Genomic DNA, 23,691 nt, shown 5'->3' on the forward strand with positions numbered 1-23,691 from the left:
TTTCTTAACAGTCACGATACACAAATAAAAGCCACACAGAAGGAACTGCGAATGCAGTTAAATAAAAGCCATTCAGTGATGCGACCCACTAGATGAAAAAACACAGTAGGAAAAAAACATGATGTAAATGGATTTTGATCCTTATTGATTGCAGTGAATTACTGAAGCAGATCCTAGGTGCCCACAGACCTTAATATAAAACAGTGAAACCACTGGAGATCTGTTAGTTGAACTAAAATCACAAGATAACAACTAGTGTATTAACATAATGGTGCTAATAAATTGCAAAATTGTTCTTCAGTACATCGGGGAGGATGTTAGCACTTGGCTTCACCAATGAAGAAATAGCTGTAAAACTCATGATAAAACCCCCTCACCCTGTTTTCTTCGCACCTTATCAAAATTATATTCCAGCAGAACCTGCTGACAACTAAACCTTAATTTAAAAGCTAAAGGCTCATGTAAATATTTCAGATCTGTGGCAGCGTTGAGCAGGTAGTTTGTTCACGCTGTGAATGTGAATAGCTTTAGGTTTTATACACTGCCTAATAGTTTGAGGATATGTCCTTGAACTAAATTCCTGGTATTGTATCCTCCATGCATGTACAAATGTAGATTGCTAAGAGATACAGCATGGAAACAGGCCTTTGGCCCACCGAGTCTGGGCCGACCAGTGATCACCCTGTACACCAGCACAATCCTACACTCCAGGGACAATTTACTATTTTAACCAAAGCCAATTAACCTCCAAACCTGTACGTCTTTGGAGTGTGGGAGGAAACCGGAGCACCCGGGGAAAACCCGTGTGGTCACAGGGTAGTTCTTCAACTATTTTCTTAATTACTGGTGGAGTTTAATTCATAAATGGAACTGAGCTTTTTCATCTTTGTTATCTATGTAAACTGTTCCTTACAAACTTTCCTTCACCAATTTGTTCTCTGATGTTTTTCCCAGTACTCATTAACTGCACATTTCTCCATGACAACTAGAGGGTCAAGGCTGGTTCCTTCAAACAACGTGGCAGGTAAAATCCCTATTGCATTGACCCATCAACGTGTCTTTGCCGATCAAATACAAGGGGGCCGCAGGGAACTGCAGACGCTGGAATCGTGCGTAGAATAAAAGAAAAGTGCTTGGGTAACTCAGCGGGTCTGTCAGCAACTCTGGAGGATGTGGATAGGCAGGGCTGAAGAAGGGTCCCGACCCGAAACGTCGCCGACCCACGAGCTCCAGAGATGCTGCCTGACCCGTTGAGTTACTCCAGCACTTTGGTTGGCTGCAGACTTTGATAACAAAACTGAGAATCATGTTAGCTTTGGAAAGATATTAAGTCAATTCTGTTCAGTTCAGTTCAGTGAAAGGTCGACTGTTATTCTGGTAACCTGCAGTTTATACAATCGCATGCGATGTCAACGTTGACATCTTTCCACAGCTGTGATGGAATACATGAGTCAGTGTGAGGCCAAACGCAAATTGGTATTTCGCTTGGTCCGTTTACAACCCAGCCGTCTCTAATTTTAAGTAACCCCTTTTCCCCTCTCTCTCCGTCCCTTTCCCACCCTATTCGTCCCACTAGTTTCACTGTCGTCCTACTAGTTTCACTGTTCGTACCCCCTCGTTATCACCTCTTCCACAGCCAACAATGGACCATTGTGGGCTCCACCTTTCCTTGATCATCATCACTGGCCTTGATTTGTTCTTTTCTTACCTTTCATTATTTTGTTCTTTATACCTTTTCATACCTCTAGTTTCCCTTTCCCCTGACTCTCAGTCTGAAGAAGGGTCTCGATCTGAAACATCACCTATTTCTTTTAGATTTAGATTTCTAGATTTAGAGATACAGCGCAGAAACAGGCCCTTCGGCCCACCGGGTCCGTGCCGCCCAGCGATCCCCGCACATTAACACTATCCTACACCCACTAGGGACAATTTTTACATTCGCCCAGCTAATTAACCTACATACCTGTACGTCTTTGGAGTGTGGGACGAAACCGAAGATCTCGGAGAAAATCCACGCAGGTCACGAGGAGAACGTACAAACTCTGTACAGACGGCGCCCGTAGTCAGGATCGAACCTGACTCTCCGGCGCTGTATTCACTGTAAGGCAGCAACTCTACCGCTGTGCCACCGTGCCACCCTTTCTCCAGAGATGCAGCCTGACCTGCTGAGTCACTTTGTGTCTGTTTTCGATGCAGTTCCATCCTGCACACTGGGTAAATCTGCCCATTCCATTTGTTCTCTGGGAGTTGCCAATCCTTTGCCTGGCTAATTTATTCCCATTATGCTCCACTCAACCTTCTGGGCTGGCACAAGCTTCCCCGAGATACATTTATGTGGAGTTACTCTTAGAACAAGTGGAAGAACCGCCGGTCACAAAGACTCAATGTGGTCTAGAAAGGGCTAAATTTTCAAGCTATCTTAAGCAACTTTTATTTACAATGTGTATAATATTTATAAATAAATTTTACATTCTAGTAATCTACAATGCATTCTAGGTATACTTTGTTAAAATATTTCACCTAAGTTATAAAGGTGGGTACGACTTATTACTGCACCATAAATAAAAACGTGAGGAACGCAAGAGTCTAATTATAAACAAGACTTAAAATAAAATTTTACACAGAGCATAAAGTTCAAGATTTGAGAATACAACTGAAGTCCAAAATTAACAAATCATATAAAATGATTACGTTTGGAGCTGGTAATTAAGACATTTGTGTTAAGAGCCAGCTCATATGGACTAGTCTTAGTGTCATCTAATCAGAAGTGCTTCTTCCACACAGTCCAACCCTTTCAAGAAAGCGTGGTTGAACAGGAGTGTCCATTGGCGATATTTGTCCAGTTCGATGCGCGCTTTTCTCTCTCCACTGCCCACATTGCAGGTTTATACTTCCCCCCCCCCCCCCCACCCCCAGCACTTCTGTAGGTGTGTGTTTCTTTTACATTTGCTGCATTCAGAGTCCCCTTTGCCGTACTGTGTAAACTGCCCATTCCCTCTCCTCCCCGTCCGCCCCGGTCTTTAGCCTTGTCCACCCTGAATGTGGCCCCCGTCTCCTCTCCTGCTGGATGTGGACTTGTGGTGGACGATGTGGACGAGAGGCCGCCGCCGCTGATTTGTCTGATACCAGTGTGTGTAGTCCTGTGCTTTGCTTCCAGCGTTTGTAAATTCTCCCCCAAACTGGTCCCATTTCCCGACTGGACTTTCCCCGCACACAAATCACTCAAAACTGAAGGCATAAAGGTGAGCAAAGAATGAAAACAGACTGGCCCTTGTGACTGACTGTCTACTACACCTTGTCGTGTATCCTCTCCATGTAGTTTCTCAGTTCGTGCGAGTCGCCCAAGCCCCCCATGTCCTGGCAAACCCACTTAATGTCTTCCTCGTTGCCCATAAGACCGGGGCTGGGCGCGGGGCACCGCTCATCGGGGGGGATGGTGGTGAACGTGGTGAACTTGACCCGCTTTCGCTGGGTGGTGGGCGAGTTGAGGGGTTCGTGGTCAGTGGCGAGGTGGTGGTCATCGAGGGCGAGGGCGGAGCGGTGCACTTGGCCCTGGGTGTGGGTGCCTCCGTTGACTAGCAGCAGGTTGCTGTTGCTGCCGGTGTGGTCGATGGCCGTGGTGGAGTGCTGCTGCTGTTGCTGCTGCTGCTGCCGGCATGGCTGGGCTGACTGCTGCCGGCATGGCTGGGCTGACTGCTGCTGCCGGCATGGCTGGGCTGACTGCTGCTGGCAGTGGTGGGGTTGCCGCCGCCGGCTGGGGGAGAGCTCGCCGCCCGCGTTCTCCAGCAGCTCCGCCTCGTTGCCCAGCCACACCCAGTCGTGCGAGTGGTTCATGGTCCCCTGCGCTTCGGCCGCCGGGGCCCGCTTGTGCCGGTACTTCAGGGCGAACATCACGCAGTTGATGAGGAAGACGAGGATGGCCAGGCAGAAGACGCCCAGCAGCGCGTACATGCCGATCTCCAGGTCGCTCAGCCCCCGCGGCGGCGCCGCCGCCTGCAGCAGGTCCCCCCCGTCCCCCAGGCCGTGTCCCCCGGACCCAGCCGCCCGCCTCAGGTCGTCGTGCGTGGGGAAGTTGGCCGCGTCCAGGGGGATGTGCTGCAGCTGAGGGTGGTCGCCGCCCGTCCCCGGCCCCTCGCCCGCAGCTCTGGCCGTCGGACTCTCCCACCCCTCCTCCCGCTCCACGGTGGCACTGCTGCTGCTGAAGTAACGGCCGCTCTGCCCCTCCGTCCTATCCGCCTCCGTGCCCTTCTGCCTCCGCTCACTCGCTCGGTTCGCCAGTTCGTCCTCACCGACGCCCACTCCGCTCTTGGGCCCCGCGTGGTTCTGACCAAACTTGACCTCAATGTTGCTGTTGCCCACCGCCAGGATGCTCTTCCGTTTGGACTTCTGGCAGATTTCACAGATGACCAACTCGGCCTTCAGCAGATTCCCCTGGCCCTCTCCCTCCACCGTGACAACCGGCCACTGCAGCTGCAGGTCCTGGTACGTCGAGATCACGGACTCCTCCCTTGAAGAGACGGTGAGAGTATAGTCCTTGGGATCGTAAATATCCAGGGGGGTCAAACTGCCGTCACTGAACTGGATCCAACCACTGATTATTGCCTCCTGGGGGAACAAGAGAAGAAACAGAATCATAGTTCAGCTTTACTGACAACACACCCACATGCACATCACACTGCCTTGGACAGGCAGTTGGATTCACGGGTGGTGGTCTTGGAGGGGAGATGCTCCTCAACTGCGGAGCATCCTGGACAATACAGCTCACCCCCTCCATGACACACTGGCCAACCTGAGGAGAACCTTCAGCAACAGACTGGTTCCACCAAGATGCAGCACAGAACGACACAGGAGATCCTTCTTCCCTGTGGCTCTCAAACTGTACAACTCCCCCCCCTTCTGTCTTGGGGTAGACAGAGACTGACCCACCCATCCCCCAATCTTTGCACATCCTCAATCCTTGCCACTCGTCATTTTAATTTAATGTTTTGTGTATTTTGGGTTTTATGACTGTCGGAAGATCAATTTCCCTCCTGAAATAAATAAAGTTCTATCATATCACCGCATCGAAAAGCCCCTGCACCACTGCGCCACCCTTTGATACATGCAATTTACTTGCAATCTGTCTATATACTAAAACTCTCGTTTGTTTGTTTGTTTGTTCCTGAACTACAGCCAAAACGGTGCACGATAACGCGACAATTTTAGGCCCACCTTACTCACCGTCGTCCCTTCGGTGCTAATGGAAGAAGTTTCATTGAAATTGGTGTTATATTTTTAGTTATTCACATTTTAAAGTTTAACTCTATTTCCTAGGGAGGGAGGGAGGAGGTTGGAGGGTGGGGATGGGGGGAGGGAGAGAAGGGGGAGGATAAGGGGTGTTGAGGGGGATGGAGTGGGGGGAGGGGTGGAGGGGGAGGGAGAGGAGAGGGGAGGAGGAAGGGGGAGGGGAAGGAGGGAGGGAGGGGAAGGAGGGAGGGAGGTGAAGGGAGGGGGGAGGGGAGGAGGAGAGGGTGCTGCACCAATGCAGGAGAGGTTTGGGCCCAACGGGTCCACTTGGTCTAGTAACTTTTTATAAATGGTTGGTGTTTGAACCAAGAGCTTGAATCCATTGTACCTTTCTTTGTGTTAGACGGGCTCGTTTCCAAGTTTACCACAGAACAGCTACTTAAACCGATCAGCCAAAACATTATGACCAACTGCCTAATATGCTGTTGGTCCTCCGTGTGCCGCCAAAACAGCGCCGACCCACCGAGGCATGAACTCTACAAGACCCCTGAAGGTGTCCTGTGGTATCTGGCACCAAAACATCCGCAGCAGATCCTTCAAGTCCTGTAAGTTGCGAGGTGGAGCCTTCGTGGATCAGACTTGTCGATCCAACACATCCCACAGATGCTCAATCAGATTGAGATCTGGAGAATTTGGAGGCCAGGGCAACACCGTGAACACTTCATCATGTTCCCCAAACCATCCCCAAACAATGTGTGCAGTGTGGCAGGGCGCATTATCCTACTGAAAGAGGCCACTGCCATCAGGGAATACCATTGCCATGAAGGAATGTACCTGGTCTGCAACGATGTTTAGGTAGGTGACACGTGTCAAATTGACATCCACATGAATGGCCGGACCCAGGGTTTCCCAGCAGAACATTGCCCAGAGCATCACACTGCCCCCACCGGCTTATCGTCTTCCCACAGTGCATCCTGGTGCCATCACTGCCCTCGCGCATCGATGAGCCTTGGGCGCCCAACACCCTGTCGCCGGTTTGTGGTTTGTCCCTCCTCGGACCACTGTCGGTAGGTACTCGCCACTGCTGACCGGGAGCACCCCACAAGCCTTGCCGTTTCAGAGATGCTCTGACCCAGTCGTCCGGCCATAACAATGTGGCCCTTGTCAAAGTCACTCAGGTCTTTACTCCTGCCCATTTCTCCTGCATCCAACACATCAACTTCAAGAACTGACTGTTCACTTGCTGCCTAATATATCCCACCCCTTGACAGGTGCCATTGTAACAAGATAATCAATGTTATTCCCTTCGCCTGTCAGTGGTCATAATGTTTTGGCTGATAATGCATGCTCATTGAAGTAAGGATGGATTTGACTACCAAAGAGCGATTGCACTTCAAATTAATTCATGGACAATAAAATGCTTACATATTTATTAGGGATGGCAAACACATTATATAAATTGTAGAAACAAAGTGGCACAGTGCCTTACAACGCCAGGGTGCTGTCGGTACAGGGTGCTGTCGGTACAGGGTTTGTACGTTCTCCCTGTGCGCGCATGGGTTTTCCCAGGGCGCTCCGGCTTCCTCCCACACTCCAAAGATTGGACCCGGGTCTCTGGCACCTTAAGGGAGCAACTTTACCACTGTGCCACTGTACCGCCCCAGTCATTGAGAGAAGCTTAATGCAACCAAACAGGTAGACATGGTTTTAATGAAAGGAAAATTGCACTTGACAAATTTCATAGTGTTCGTTGAGGATCTAAAACAAAAATGACAGAGGAAAAGCTGGGCGGCTTGGTGGCACAGCGGGTAGAGCTGCTGCCTTTCTGCCTTTACCGCGCCAGAGACCCGGGTTTGATCCCGACTATGCGTGGTGTCTGTATGGAGTTTGCGTGGGTTTTCTACAAGATCTTCGGTTTCCTTCCACACTCCAAAGATCTACAGGTTTGCAGTTTGTAGGTTAACTGGCTTGGTAAAATTGTAAATTGTCTCCAATGTGTGTGTGTGTGTGCGTGTGTGTGTGTGTGTGTGTGTGTGTGTGTGTGTGTGTGTGTGTGTGTGTGTGTGTGTGTGTGTGTGTGTGTGTGTGTGTGTGTGTGTGTGTGTGTAGGGTGGTGGAAGTGTGCAGGGATCGCCGGTTGGTGCGGACTCGGTGGGCCTGTAACTCTAAACTAAACTAAACTCTGGTTGTACTGGACTTTGGAAGCTGTACTATTTTTAGTTTTACTACTGCGGCACCTACCAGCCACATCCAATTGCTTTAAAATCATTTCCTTCAATAAATTAGCACTGTTAAAGTGGCTGCCTGCATCGTCTGGGCACATGCGGTGGCAAAGCTGTACTCTGGAATCACCAGAACAATTTTAAAGTCAGAATATTGTTACATATTGAAGATTGTAGGGCAACTCAATTATCCAGTCTAAAGAATCCTGAATCTATCCACAGGTGAAGAGTGCTATTGCTTAAGTAATAATTCACTCAAAGCCACAAGATGATCGACTCACTGCAGTGGACTTGCAAAGTGGTCCAGTAAGTCTTAATTATATTTATTTCATCAGACAATGACTCCAGATGTGATTATAGTTCCATCTTACTTCCACAAGTGAGCTGGTCTCCTCGGCTTAAATTTCATGTCAGAATGGAGGCAGACAGTGGAATATTCTTAAACCAAAGCTTGCGAGAACTAAACATTAATTTAATTACATTGTTCAGTATCCAGTCAATTCCACAGCGTTAAACATTTCTCCAAGTCTCATATTACTGAGAGTTTGTTAAAATAAGCAGGTATCACCAGATTCCAGAAGAAAGACACAAAATACTGGAGTAACTCAGCGGGACAGGCAACATCTGGATAGAAGGAATGGGTGACGTTTCGGGTCGAGAATCTTCTTCAGACTGAGAGTCAGGGGAGAGGGAGACACAGAGATATGGAAGGGTAAGAAAACGAGACATCAAAGGGGACGTAGATCAAGGGAAATGCGGAATAGGTGACAACAAAGGATCATTCTTCGGTGTAAACCAGCATCTGTAGTTCCTTCCTACGCTTACCAGACTCCAGATCAACTTCTTCCCCTATACTGTACCTAAATGCCACATAAACGTAATCAGTGCAGATGAATAAATGCCAAAGAAGACAACTTAAGTTTTCCCCAATTGGAACCATGGATGAACCGTGAGGCCCATTCCCAGGTGAAGTCCAAGTTTGCAGCATCCAAGCCAAAGGATCCTGAGCAGAGCAGAGCCTGATATCTATTTACAATCTTCGCACAGACATCAAGGATGCCAAGAGGGAATTACAGACCAAGTTATTGCCCCCGAGATAACGACATGGACAAGTGTCGATTGTGGCAAGGCTTACAAGCTATAGGTGATGAAGTGAGGTCAGGCAGTATCGCTGGTCGTCAACAACACATCCCTCCTTAAGAAGCTCAATGCTCAATGCTTGCTTTGACCAGATGCGAGGAATAACTACAGCCTCGTACACGCCTGTACCCACAGTCACCATCGCAGACGTCAGAGAGGCCTCCCTGAGACTGAACCCAGGGGAAAGTGACTGGCCCAGATAACACGGCACGGTAGCGCAGCGGTAGAGTTGCTGCTTTACAGCGAATGCAGCGCCGGAGACTCAGGTTCGATCCTGACTACGGGTGCTGCACTGTAAGGAGTTTGTACGTTCTCCCCGTGACCTGCGTGGGTTTTCTCCGAGATCTTCGGTTTCCTCCCACACTCCAAAGACGTACAGGTATGTAGGTTAATTGGCTGGGTAAATGTAAAAAATTGTCCCTAGTGGGTGTAGGATAGTGTTAATGTACGGGGATCGCTGGGCGGCACGGACTTGGAGGGCCGAAAAGGCCTGTTTCCGGCTGTGTATATATGATATGATATGATATGATAACACCGGCCACAACCCCAGGGCCTGTGCAGGCCAGCTGGCAGGACCATTCGCAGACACCTTCAACCTCTCCCTAATCCACTGTGGGGTTTCCACCTATTTTAAGACGACCACTCTCATTCTAGTTCCAAAGAAAAGCAAGATGATGGTAATGACTTGACGACTATTGTTCACTGGCTCTGACGTCCACCATCATAAAGGGCGGCACAGTGCGCAGTGGCAGAGTTGCTGCCTTACAGCGTCAAAGACGTGAGTTCGATCCTAACTATGGCTGTTGTCTGTCTGGCGTTTTCACTTTCTCCCGGCAACCGCGTTGGATTTCTCCAGGTGCTCCGGCCTCCTCCCACAGTCCAGAGACGTGTTGGTGCGTAGGTTAACTGGTTTCTGGAAATTGACCCGTGTAGGATGATTGCTGGTCGGTGGGCTGAAGGGCCTGTTTCCATGCTGTATCTCTAAACTAATCGAAACGGAAAATACTTTGAGAGGCTGGTAGCGCAGCGGTAGAGTTGCTGCTTTACAGCGAATGCAGCGCCGGAGACACAGGTTCGATCCTGACTACGGGTGCTGCACTGTAAGGAGTTTGTACGTTCTCCCCGTGACCTGCGTGGGTTTTCTCCGAGATCTTCGGTTTCCTCCCACACTCCAAAGACGTACAGGTATGTAGGTTAATTGGCTGGGTAAATGTAAAAAATTGTCCCTAGTGGGCGTAGGATAGTGTTAATGTACGGGGATCACTGGGCGGCACGGACTTGGAGGGCCGAAAAGGCCTGTTTCCGGCTGTAGATATATGATATGATATGATATGATATGGTACACCTGAACTCCAGCCTCCCAGAGACCCCTGATCCACTGCAGATGGCCAACCATCACAATTGATCCACTGCAGATGGCCAACCATCACAATAGATCCACTGCAGATGGCCAACCATCACAATAGATCCACTGCAGATGGCCAACCATCACAATAGATCCACTGCAGATGGCATCTCCCAAGCATTTATTACATTGCAGGGTCTAGTTTAATCGGATGTGCATACCCTACTCTTTATGCCCTTCTCTAGAACATGTGACAGGAGTAAGCTTGCTGTGAGAAGAATTTATCAGTGTAATTGGCTCATCAACCTGCTTGATACTATCACTGTGAGAGAAACCAGAGATATTGTCTAGCTGAACACAGTTAATGATCAGCAAGGGGATATCCACATTACAGGGATTGCATGATAGAGTCACAGAGTCGTACAGTCATACAGCATGGAAGCAGGCCCTTCTGCCCAACTTGCCCATGCTGACCAAAATGCCTCATCTACACTAGTCCCACATGCCTGCATATGGCCCATATCATTCTAAACATTTCCTATCCATGTACCTGTTTAAATATCATTAAATGTTGGGATAGTACCTATCTCACTACCTCCTCTGGCAGCCTGTTCCGTACACCAACCATCCTTTGTGTGAAAAAGTTTCCATTAAATCGTTCTCCTCTCACCTTAAGCCAATGTCCTCTAGTTCTTAGATCGACACACAATGCTGGAGTAACTCAGCGGAACAGGCAACATTTCTGGAGAGAAGGTATGGGTGCGTTTCGGGTCGAGACCCTTCTTCAGGATTAATACCCCTAATGTGGGTAAAGGCCTCTGTGCATTTACCCAATCTATTCCATGATCTCGTGAACAAATTGAGCGATAAATAACATTCTGTTGATGCCAAGCACAAAATATGGCCCATTGTAATGATGGATCCATTGTATATGATGCACATTCCTTGTGGCCTCTTCCCTTTGTGGAGATAAAGGAAATGAACAGAGGGAATTTAGGGTTCACTGTAGGTGGTAAAATATCATGGCAACATTTTACCTGTGATCTGGTAGTACAGGGAATAGTCATACAGTCATACAGCGTGGAAACAGGCCCTTCGGCCCAACTTGCCCACCCCGGCCAACATGTCCCAGCTACACTAGTCCCACCTGTCTGTGTTTGCTCCATATCCCTCCAAACCTGAGTTTGCTCCATATCTGTCTAACTGTTTCTTAAACATTGGGATAGTCCCTGCCTCAACTACCTCCTCTGGCAGCTTTTTCCATCCACCCACCATCCTTTGTGTGGAAAAAGTTACCCCTCAGATTCCTATTAAATCTTTTCCCTTTCACCTTAAACCTATGTCCTCTGATTCTCAATTCACCTACTCTGGGCAAGAGACTGCATGCATCTACCCAATCTATTTCTCTCATGATTTTATGCACCTCTATAAAATCACCCCTCATCCTCCTGCGCTCCAAGGATTAGAGTCCCAGCCTGTTCAACCTCTCCCTATGGCTCAGATCCTCTAGTCCTGGCAACATCCTCGACAATCTTCTCTGCACCCTTTCCAGCTTGAATCTTTATTTACAATGTTTGCTTTGAAGTAAACCTCAAAAACTAGTAGTGGCAGCCGCAATTACCACCAGCAAAATATCAATACGTCAGTAGTTGCATCGTTGCACACTGCTCTGTTAACAAAGCTGGCAAAGTGGTTATAATACTGTTTACAAGATGACAAGGTGCTTTAACATGGTCTTTACGTGATTCTTTGGAGGAAGCTGCCCGAGAATGTTAAACCTCAATCCCTTACTGCCTTATAACATAATTCCAACCTCTGGCCAATGTGAGACATAATTCTGGCACTTGCAAACTTGCCCTCAATACCGTTTGGCTTCGATTGTTTGACTCAGTGTTCTGTACCTGGCAGTTCAAAGTGACTTGAGATTTATTTTGTTTGAAGTGTCTTAATGTTTGTGGGGATCAATTGTTTCGTAAGGGTTTTTGAAAGAAGTTCAAATGCTTTTGGAAAGATGTTGTCAAGCTGGAATGGGTGCAGTGAAGATTTACACGGATGTTGCCAGGACTCAAGGCCCTGAGACCGAGTCCTGAATGAAGGGGTGCTAGCTACAAGGAGAAATTGGACAAACTTGGATTGTTTTTCCCTGGAACGCCGAAGGTTCATGGAAGACCAGTACATAAGTACATAAAATTAGTCATAGTCATAAAGCATGGAATCTGGCCCTTCGGTTCCACTTGTCCAATGTAGACCAACATGTCCCACCCACCTGCCTGTGTTTGGCCCATATCCCTCGAAACCTATCCTATCCATGTATCTGACCAAATGTTTCTTAAACGTTGTGATTGTACCTGCCTCAACTACCACCTCTGGCAGATCATTCCACATACCCACAACCCTTTGTGTAAAAAAAGTTGCCTCAGGTTCCTATTAAATCTTTCCCCTCCCTCACCTCTGGTTCTCAATTCCCTAACTCTGGGCAAGAGACTCCGTGTGTTTAGCCAGTCTATTTCTCATGATTTTATACCACTCTGTACGATCACCCTTCATCCTCCTGCACTCCAAGGAATAAGGCCCTAGCCTTCTCAACCTCTCCCTACAGCTCAGGGACTCCTGGCAACATCCTTGTAAATCTTCTCTGCGCCCTTTTCAGCTTGACAACATCTTTCCGATAGCATGGAGCCTAAAACCGAATGCAATACTCGAAATGTGGCCTCATCAACGTCTTATATAACTGCAACAAGGCCTCCCAACGTCAATACAACGATTATGAGAGGCATAGAAAGGATAAACAATCAAATCTTTTTCTCCCCAGAATGGAAATGTCCAAGATTATGTCTTTGGGATGTGGGAGGAAACTGTAGCATCTGGAGGAAACCAACACGGTCACAGGGATGAACGTACAAACTCCACACCCAAGGGTCAATCCCAACCTGGGGAAGTGGAGTTTGCACGTCCTCCCTGTGACAGTGTGGGTTTCCTCCAGATGCCCCGGTTTCCCCCCACATCCCAAAGGCGTGCGGGTTTTTAACGTTAATTGGCCCTCTGTAAAACTGTCCCTGGTGTGCAGAAAGTGGATGAGAAAGTGGGATAACATAGAACTAGTTTGTGAACGGGTGACCAACGGTCAGCATGGACTCGGTGGGCCGACAGGCCTGTATGCGCGCTGTATCTCTAAAGTCTAAAATCATCAACCACCTGCATCTGAAAGGCACCTTCAACTGAGAAGAACGGATACAATTCGTTTGTGCAGGTTTACACACTCCTGCCGATCTACTCTTCATCAGACACATGTAAATCCAACGATAAATTGTCAGCCAGCACGGTGCTGACTCAAGATTATGCCGTTGCCTTGACGCGCGAGCTGGTTGCATCAGTCCTCGTGATATTGGAGCCTTCATTTATACCTTGCTACTGCATTTTTTTAATGAGGTTCTGCCGGAAATCCCAAGTGCTGTATCAATAAATCCACTCCCCCAACTCCACAAACCCTTGACAAGCTCTCTCGATTATCATCATCCAAGGGGGATGAATCAATGCTGCTGAATCTCGGAGCCGTGGCTGACGTTGGAAGGACTGTGGCCAGCTCCATTTGCTCACCAAAAGACAAAGGTTTCCACCAGAGTATACCCTCTTGCTTACCTTAATCCCCATCACCATCACCATCTCCCCCCCCCCCCCCCCCCCCACACACCCTCCGAATCCCCTCACCCTCCAAAACAACGTGCTGGAGTAACTCAGCGGGCCAGGCAGCATAGACACAATGTGCTGGAGTAACTCAGCGGGCCAGGCAGCATAGACACAATGTGCTGGAGTAACTCAGCGGGCCAGGCAGCATAGACACAATGTGCTGGAGTAACTCAGCGGGCCAGGCAGCATAGACACAACGTGCTGGAGTAACCCAGCGGGTCAGGCAGCATCTCTAGAGAGCTAGGACAGGCGACGTTTGTGGTCGGGACTCTTCTTCAGACATTGTGGGGGTGGTAATGGTGGGAATATGCTGGAGTAACTCGAGGTTTCCTCTCGCAATCCAAAGACGTGCAGGTTCATAGGTTATTTGGCTTCTGTACACACTGCCTAGTATGTAGGATGTGAGACTGGGATAACAGAGCACTGGTGTGAACGGGTGATCGTTGGTTGGCGTGGGCTTGGTGGGCCGAAGGGCCTGTTTCCACACTGAATCTCTGAACTAAATGAAATGCTCTCTCCAAACGAAGGTGGGGACTGGGACTGGGCAGTGGGTCGACTCCGACGTTTTGTTTCATTCTTTCACTTTCACGGATAGTTTCCTGCCCCTCCCTCTTCTCCTGCAGGCGAGTCGTGTTTGTCTAATGGGGCGCTGATCCAGGAGTAGTTGATGGCGATATACACTGCAAATCATTCTTCGTTGGAGGACTGTTTTATTGTTCTAATTGCCTTGGTTAAAAGCAACATATGCTTTCCCTGAGCATTTTGTGCTTCTCACAGCTTAACTGCAAAGGTCAGGGAAACAATGTGCTGAATAACCATGCATTAGCAAACTGCCATCAGTAGCAACCCAAGATACCAATCTGTCATTACACGCTCCATTAAAATTACAAATACCACCTTATTGTCGGGGCTGTGTTCACTTTAATGTACTTTAGTGGCTGTAAAATGAGTGAACGAGATTATAAGAGCTCCTCGCTCCCTCTTCGGGAAAGTAAGTTATCCGTCGGAGATGTATGTCACGGCTTGAGCGAAAGGGAATAAATTGAGTCGTTCACATTTTCCTCAGTGCTTCCTCGTCCAAAGAATTATTCTGACCTCTGGCTGGACGTCCTCCGGCCGGTTTGGTGGCCTTGCCTTTGATGGAATAATGTTCAGTCACTTGAACTCCACAGATGAATTTGTGAATTGCAGGCATCGGCCACCAAACATAAGGGGTCAGTCTGAAGAAGGGTGAAATGTCACCCATCCATGTTCTCCAGGGATGCAGCCTGACACCTTGTGTCTTCATTTTAGGGTTCCCTTTAAAGTTTCTTATTATTCATCATGAGCCTGTCACAATTCATCAAGTACTAGCAAAGATCATATCTGAACGATGACCGGAGGAGCAGAAGACAGAATCCCACTGATCCTGTGAATCAAAATGAATTGTCCCATGCATCAGTTTAGTTTAGTATATTGTCACGTGTACCGAGGTACAGTGAAAAGCTTTTGTTATGCGCCTACCCGTCAGCCAAAAGACAATACATGATTACAGTCGAGCCATTTACAGTGTATAGATACATGATTAGGGAATAACGTTTACTGCAAGGTCAAGACAGTCTGGACCATTCAAAGATAGGCCAAGGGTCACCAATGACGTAGATGGTAGTTCAGCACTGCTCTCTGGTTGTGGTAGGATGATTCAGTTGCCTGATAACAGCTGGGAAGAAACTGTCCCTGAATCTGGAGGTGTGAGTTTTCACCTTTTGCCTGAAGGGAGAGGGGAGAGGAGGGAGTGGCCAGGGTGAGACCAGAGAGTTGAACACTGTGGGAGTTAACTCTAATGGCTTGGAATGGAATACTTTATTGTCACATGTGACAAGGCACTGTGAAATTCCTTGCTTGCATACCCAAGGTATGCAACTAGTCACCACATAAAGGACGCTGACAAAGTTACAAAGTAACCCCATCGGCTCCTCCCCTATTCCCCCCCTCCCCTCCCCTCCCCCGCTCTGGGTCCTCCACCGTTCTCTCCCCCCGTCCATCTCGTATTGGAGATGCGTTCCGTAACCTCCCACCAATACCGGACGTTGGACTCACCGGTCTTTCACTGACTTAACTAGCGGTGGCAAACGAGGAGGCTGATCACTGTGCAAGAGCCTGGCCGAACATTTAAAACATAGACGATGGACACGAAAGAAGAAGAAGGCACCTCGTTGGACTTCCTAACCCCTGACTGAACCACGGACCTAGTCTCTGCCCTCTCACAGACCCTGGACGTTCAGCTCCTGACCTCTCACTCACCTTGATATACTTATTTTTACCAGCCCAAACAATATCACAGTGAATTCAGTCTTACCGAATTACATTTGTAAGATTAGGAGTTTGATAAATAATATTTGTTCTTTTAAAAAAAATCTTACTTTTAGTTGGGTTGACAATCTACTTATTCCTCATTTGTGACCCTCCTTAGTTTGGGGTCTTTGAGATGAATTGTTGTTCCATTGGGTTTGTTCTTTCATTTCAATGAAAGGAAAAATCCTCATAAATGTTGCTATTTACCCTTTTCACTTCTACATATTCTTTCACATTACATGCAAACCTTTGTGTGTGAATGGAAACAAATCTACCAAAATCAAGAGTATCGTGCAATGTCCTTTGTTAAATTTACCTTATTCCCACACTTTGTGATATGTACTGCATCTGCCACAGTTTCTCAGCCAATTTTCTTAGGCCCCTGCCAAGTATGCTTTGGTTCATCAGTGATAGGAGCAGAATTAGGCCATTCGGCCCATCAAGTCTACTCTGCCGTTCAATCATGGACCATGTAAGGCTAGTGAGATAAAGTCCTATTGTGTTTCAGTGCTCATCCTAACTCCAATGTCCTCCCCCCCCCCCCCCACCCCTCCATCAACACAAAACATGAAGTGCCAGAGGAACTCAGGGGGCCAGGCAGCATCTGTGGAGGGAATGGATGGATGATGTTTTGTGTCAAACCTTTCTTCAGACTGATTGTAGTAGTGGGGGAGAAAAACGGAAAAGAGGTGGGGTGGGTCAAAGCCTGGCAAGTGATAGGTGGATACAAGTTAGGGGGTGGAAGTGTCAAAGGAGGCAAAATGGTGTGAGATAAGGAGAGAATGGGAGTGAAAGGAATACTGTAGTGGCTTCATCACTGGCCTCACACATCTGCCAATCCAAACCCCCTCATCTGTATTTACCTTTCACTTGCCAGGCTTTGTCTTGCCCCCACCACCCTTTTCCAGCTTTCCTCTCCCCCTCCCACTACAAACAGTCGGAAGAAGTGTCCCGACCCAAAACTCCCCAGATGCTGCCTGACCTGCTGAGTTCCTCCAGCACTTTGCGTTTTGCTCAAGATTCCAGCGTCTGCGGTTTCCTGCGTCTCCATTTTACGTCCCCCCTTCCCCTTCCCCTTCCCCTTCCCCACACTAACAAGCCAGGTCATTAATTGTTGAAACTGATATTTTTCCACTCAGTTATGTGTTAACTTTAGTTTTGCTTGGAGATACAGCATGGAAACAGGCCCTTCGGCCCACCGAGTTCATGCCAACCAACAATCACCCTTACACTAGTTCTATCCTACACACTAGGGACAATGTGCAGAAGCCATTTAGCTTACAAACCTACACGTCTTTGGAATGATCTTAGGCGTCTCGATGGGAAAGCTTTGGTGTGACCACATACAAAGATCTGCTGGAATCTCCTTAAAGCCTGACTGTCCAATGTTTATCTCCTCATCAACATTACAAAAACAGGGTTCAGTTCAATTTAGTTTATTGTCACCTATACCGAGGTACAGTGAAAATCTTTTTTTTTGTGTGCTAACCAGTCAGCAGAAAGACAATATCAGCATGTTATCAGCATGTTAAGGCATTACCCCTTGTGGGAGCTTGCTGTGAACTGATTGCCTGCCAGAGTTCCCACGTTAAACCAGTTGCAACTCTTCGAAAGTACCCGAGTGACTGTATTGTGCCTCAGAAACATCTTCTGTTGTGTAAGGTGCATTGAAACTAAAAACGCAAATCTTCTTGCTTTACAGAAAGTTGAGAGCAAGCAAAGTCTTTAACACCAAACCTTTTTTTTTGCTATGTTAAAATGATTGTCAGTATTCACGGGAAGGTTCTTCATGACAAGTGCCAGACACAAACGCTCAAAGGCAGAGCATTACATTTTTTTGGCCGTGTTTACGTGACAGAGACAAAACAGATTGATTTTGGAACAAAGTCAAGGTCAGGGATCTCAGTACACAACAAATGCCTCAAAGTCTCGATAGCTGTGGATATGAGTAATAGCTGCAGTCAATACTCCAATCTGTTTACTAAGTGGAGTGTGTTCCAAGTTCATTTACAATTGAACCTGTCAACATTGGAAAACCTGATCCGGTGAGAATTGTTGGTCATGTGCATACCGAAGGCCAAAGCGGAAACATGATCAGAAAGCTAACGTTTGGAAGCTCACCACTGTCGCTCTTAAGCTTATGTTTGTGGTCAAATTGCCATAGGGAACACTGCTGGGAATACTAACGACCCTTTTAAGAAATTAAAAATATACGAGCAACGCACAAAGCACAAAACTAGGCCACCCCCTTGCATTTGGTTCTATTCTCTTGTTACCCTGACAGAATGCAAGAGGACAGAAATTGGAAAGAATAAGGAAATGGGTATGATCTATTATTGCAAGTTTAAATTAATACTGCATCAAAGACATTGGCTAAGTAGAATTGATTTTTTTCTCCATGCGATCTTTACCTCAGTAATGCACTCTAAATTATTAGCTGTTGTTATCGAGGAATTGGTCACCAGGTTATTTTTCGTGCAATAGTGATCAGCTGCAGGCAGTTGGACTCAACTGTGCTTTACTTTAGACTTTAGACTTTATACTTTAGAGATACAACATGGAAACAGGCCCTTCGGCCCACAGGCCGCACCGACCAGCGATCACCCCGTACACTAGCACTATCCTACACACTAGGGACAATTTGCAATTTACAGAAGCCAATTCATCTACAAATCTGTACATTCTTTGGAATGTGGGAGGAAACCGGAGCACCCGGAGAAAACCCACGCGGTCACAGGAAGAATATACAAACTCCATACAGACAGCACTTAAGGTCAGGATCGAACTGGGGTCTCTGGCGCTGTAAGGCAGCAACTCTACCACTGTACCATGGTGCTGCCCTTAAAGGTAAAAGCAACCAACGGGTACAAAAAATATATTTCTCTACACATGACCAACCCCATTGAAATTGATAATTTTGCATGATTTATGGTTTACTATCTGGAATCTGTGCACTATTTAAACCTTCTGAAAATAAGTTTAGACTTTAGGTGGTAGAGGAGTAAGCCTTGTTCTTTGTGGCTCTCATGAGTTACAATCCCATTGACTTTGGTCATACGAGATTTAACAGACAGCTAAATCCCTGTTGCTAATCTACACCATTGACTAAATTAATATATGACCTGTAACTAATCAGGAATGAAATTACATACCCTAAAATAACTGATGTTCGGTTTTTACTCATCCTGCATCGAAGATACTGAATTATATTCTAGAAAAAATGTGCACGGTTTCTGAATGAACCCAATAAGTTGCTTTAAATCTTCTTTCGAAACAACACAATTATTTTTCACTTGGCAAAATGTATCTGAGAAATATTATTTGAAGTTTAATAGTATATGTATCAGTTGGAAGATTAGACACATGAAAGCAAGTGTTTAGTTTCGTTAGAAAAATTATTTCAAAATTACATACATATTAAAAGAACACACATTATTTGCAAGGTTTGTTTATGATAATTTATCTTCTATTTTAATCCACATCGATATCCCAAATTTTATTTTGCTCTGTGTTTAAAAGGTTGTACGAGTCATCTGTCAACATTGTTTAATCCGGTTCGATGTTCCGCCACCATAGCATTTAACTCTATTCCGTAAGAATTTAGTTTAGCTTAATTTAGAGGTGCAGTGTGGAGAAAGACCCTTCAGTCCACCAGCAATCACCCGTACACTAGGGCAGCACAGTGGCGCGGTGGTAGAGTTACTGCCTTATAGCGCCAGAGGCCCGGGTTCGATCCTGACTACAGATGCTGTCTGTACGGAGTTATAAGAAGATAACTGCAGATGCTGGTACAAATCGAAGGTATTTATTCACAAAATGCTGGAGTAACTCAGCAGGTCAGGCAGCATCTCGGGAGAGAAGGAATGGGTGATGTTTCGGGTCGAGACCTTCAGTCTGAAGAAGGGTCTCGACCCGAAACGTCACCCATTCCTTCTCTCCCGAGATGCTGCCTGACCTGCTGAGTTACTCCAGCATTTTGTGAATAAATACCTTCGGTCTGTACGGAGTTTGTACATTCTCCCCATGACCTGCGTGGGCTTTCTCCTGGTGCTCCAGTTTCCTCCCACACTCCACAGACGTACAGGTTTGTAGGTTAATTGACTTCGGTAAAATTGTAAATGTTCCCAAGTGTGTGCGCAGGATAGTGTTAGTGTGCGGGGATTGCTGGTCGACGTAGACTTGGTTGGCCGAAGTGCCTGCACCTCCGCTGTACCTCTTTACAGAAGACAATTAACTTAAAAACCTACACCTGTTTGTAATGTGAGAGGAAACTGGAGAACCTGGCGAAAACCCACGCGGTCACAGGGAGAACGTACAAACTCGGTACAGACAGCATCCGTAGTCGGGATCGAACCCGGGTCTCTGGCGAGGTGAGGCAGCAACACTACCGTTGTGCCAATGTAGTGCCCAATAGATATTGTAATATCTTTCAAACAAAAAGGATTCTAACCATGATTGCTGCAACTGAGTATTATTGCTTTCACTTTCTCTTCTTAATCTACTTTAATCCTTCCCATTCTCATAGGGACCATCTCTCTTTTGCAATTTACGGACTGGAGACATTCACCACTAACCTCAGTGCCATTAATCTGCCTTTGGAAAGGCCAGAGAGGTTAACATATGGCAGACGAGAATTTGTGGCAGGCACCCGTGCACAGTCAAAATCAATTCAGTGTCGTGTGTGATTTCTGAAGTGGGTGAAGTGGCAGGCACAGTGGGGTAGCTAGTAGAGCTGCCAGCTCACAGCGCCAGAGACCTTGATTCGATCCTGACCTCGGCTGCTGTCTGTGTGGGGTTTGCACATTCTCCCTGGGACCGCGTGGGTTTCCTCCGGGTGGTCCGGTCTCCTCCCATACCTCAAAGACATTCAGGTTTGCAGGTTAATTGACCCTCTGTAAAATGTTCTGAATGTGCAGGGAATAAGTGAGAAAGTAGGAAAGGATAGTACTAGTATGAAGGGATTTAGTTTGGCTTGGAGATACACCATGGAAACAGGCCCTTCGGCCCACCGAGTCCATGCCAACCATTCTCACTAATTGTATGATATCTCACTTTCTCATCTTTTCCTACACATCCCTCAGGGCAGTTTTGAAGAGGCCAATTAGCCTACAGACCCATGTCTTTAATGATCAAAGTGTAGAGACAAGAGACTTCAGACGCTGGTCTACAAAAAAAGACACAAACTTGTGGCTTAATTAGCGGATCAGACAGCATCCCTGCAGAGCCGGGATAAGTGACGTTTAGGGTCGGGACCCTTCTTCAGAGTTCCAAAGAAGGGTTCCAGCCCGAAATGTCACTTATCCATGTTCTCTAGGGATGCTGCCTGACCCGTGGAGTTGCTCAAGCAGTTTGTGTTTATTTTTGTCCTTAATGGTCGATAGTCGGCATGGACTTGGTTGGGCGAAGGGCCTGTTTCCACGCTGTATCTCCAAACTGAACAAAATTGGTCCGGATCAAAGATAATAGAGCGGAGCAAGATAGACCACTCCGTCGAAAATCGCCTATACTGAAGTGTAGTATGTAAAGGAGCGGAAAGTCCGCCATTTTAGTAAGCAAAACCCGCCGTTCGTTATGCCTCTCGCAGTGTAATCAGTGTTTTGGGGGAACAGTATGTGTCATGATACCATTACAATGCCGAATATATCTCATCTATCAATTCACAGATTTTTGTTATTTTTCTTTTTAAATGTTTCTGCAAGTTTCTGCCTACTAAAACGTTTTTCAGGGTCGAGTGACAATAGACAATAGACAATAGACAATAGGTGCAGGAGTAGGCCATTCAGCCCTTCGAGCCAGCACCGCCATTCAATGCGATCATGGCTGATCACTCTCAATCAGTACCCCGTTCCTGCCTTCTCCCCATACCCCCTCACTCCGCTATCCTTAAGAGCTCTATCCAGCTCTCTCTTGAAAACATCCAACGAACTGGCCTCCACTGCCTTCTGAGGCAGAGAATTCCACACCTTCACCACTCTCTGACTGAAAAAGTTCTTCCTCATCTCTGTTCTAAATGGCCTACCCCTTATTCTTAAACTGTGGCCCCTTGTTCTGGACTCCCCCAACATTGGGAACATGTTTCCTGCCTCTAATGTGTCCAATCCCCTAATTATCTTATACGTTTCAATAAGACCCCCCCCTCATCCTTCTAAATTCCAGTGTATACAAGCCCAATCGCTCCAGCCTTTCAACATACGAGTGGTCTAATATCTTTGGTGTAGATCGTGTTAGAAGGTGGGGAATTCAGAATGAATACCTGCTTTGCGGTGTGAAGCTGCTCTTTTGCGGTTGCTATGGCAGTGATGATACGGTTGCTGCCGGGACACAGTTGGAAGGCAAGGGAAAGTCCCCCCACGACTTGAATCCCGAGGTCAGTGACCGTCACCTTCTCCTCGATGACCGTTATTGTTCTCTCGGCCAGGATCGAGTCAGACAGCGGAGACAGCACCTTCCAAATAAAAAGGTTTCAAAATGAATCATTCACACTCACAATCTACTGCACCTGACCAAACTCACCACGTCTCCATTACCTTGAAAGAGGCGTGGTACGATACAGTACGGTACGACACGATAGAACTTTATTTATCCCAGGAGGGAAATTGATCTGCCAACAGTCATAGAAACGCAAAATACACGAAACATGAAATTAAAGTGACGAGTGGAAACGATTGGGGATCCGCTGAGTTACTCCAGCACTCTGTGTCTTTGTTTGTAAATCAGCATCTGCAGTTCCTTGTTTCTCCATCTCCATGGAAATCCCCCCTTTTTTCCCCATGAAGATGTGTGGGTGAGGGTTAAACCTAAGCTTATAACTCCACAGAAGGTTAGTATTGGTTTCCAGGGAACAATCACATCAGTCCCATCCTTGTGCTTCTGATTTCTCTGTCTTCCCCACCCCCACCAGCCTTTGCCATGATGTTTACACTCTCATTCATGTCCACCATCTCCCTTTCGATTCTTTTTGCAATTAACTTGTACAATTAACCTCCCAGCCACGTCTTTGATATTAGTTTTTTTTGTCTTAGAGATACAGCGTGGAAACAGGCCCTTTGGCCCACCAAGTCCGCGCCAACCAGCGAAACCTGCACATTAACGCTATCCTACACATACTAGGGACAATTTACATTTACGCCAAGCCAATTTACCTACATACCTGTATGTGTTTGCAGTGTGGGAGGAAACCAAGGATCTCAGGGAAAACCCACGCAGGTCACAGGGAGAGCGTACAAACTCCGTACAGACAGCACCCGTAGTCGGGATGGAACCCGGGTCTCCAGCGCTGTAAGGCAGCAACACTACCGCTGCACCACAGTGCCTCCCCTGGGGGGGTTATGTGGGGGGAGGGGGGGGGGGAGATCCACGAGGTGTATTATTTGTACAAATAGCCCCAGAGATCAGGACTGAAGCTGGGCTCCTGATCATCTGGGGTAACTGCCACAGTACCGCCTCTCTGTGCTGTCCGGGCCCTGATTGTATTGCTGCCACAGGGTGGAATATCACCCATTGCTTCATCTCAATGCTCAAACATTTTACAGACTCAGTGGCTTAAACAGGTTCTAAGATTAATGTTTCGGTCTAAAAAGGTCTCAATAGACAATAGACAATAGGTGCAGGAGTAGGCCATTCAGCCCTTCGAGCCAGCACCGCCATTCAATGCGATCATGGCTGGTCACTCTCAATCAGTACCCCGTTCCTGCCTTCTCCCCATACCCCCTCACTCCGCTATCCTTAAGAGCTCTA

General features: G+C 47.2%; 1 protein-coding gene across 1 annotated transcript in view; it reads right to left on the minus strand.

The window, feature by feature from the left end:
• Positions 1-2,955: 2,955 nt before the first annotated feature.
• LOC144605978 (transmembrane protein 132C-like) overlaps positions 2,956-23,691 on the minus strand; it is an 807,862-nt gene continuing 787,126 nt past the window's right edge. The window contains exons 8-9 of the mRNA XM_078421707.1: positions 22,208-22,399; positions 2,956-4,605 (exon numbers count right to left, since the gene is read on the minus strand). Coding sequence (XP_078277833.1) covers positions 3,289-4,605; positions 22,208-22,399 — 1,509 coding nt within the window. The 3' untranslated portion in view covers positions 2,956-3,288. The remainder of the gene's footprint in view (positions 4,606-22,207; positions 22,400-23,691) is intronic.

This window comes from Rhinoraja longicauda, chromosome 25 (assembly GCF_053455715.1).
Source record: "Rhinoraja longicauda isolate Sanriku21f chromosome 25, sRhiLon1.1, whole genome shotgun sequence".
In the NCBI taxonomy this organism is placed as follows: Eukaryota; Metazoa; Chordata; class Chondrichthyes; order Rajiformes; family Arhynchobatidae; genus Rhinoraja; species Rhinoraja longicauda.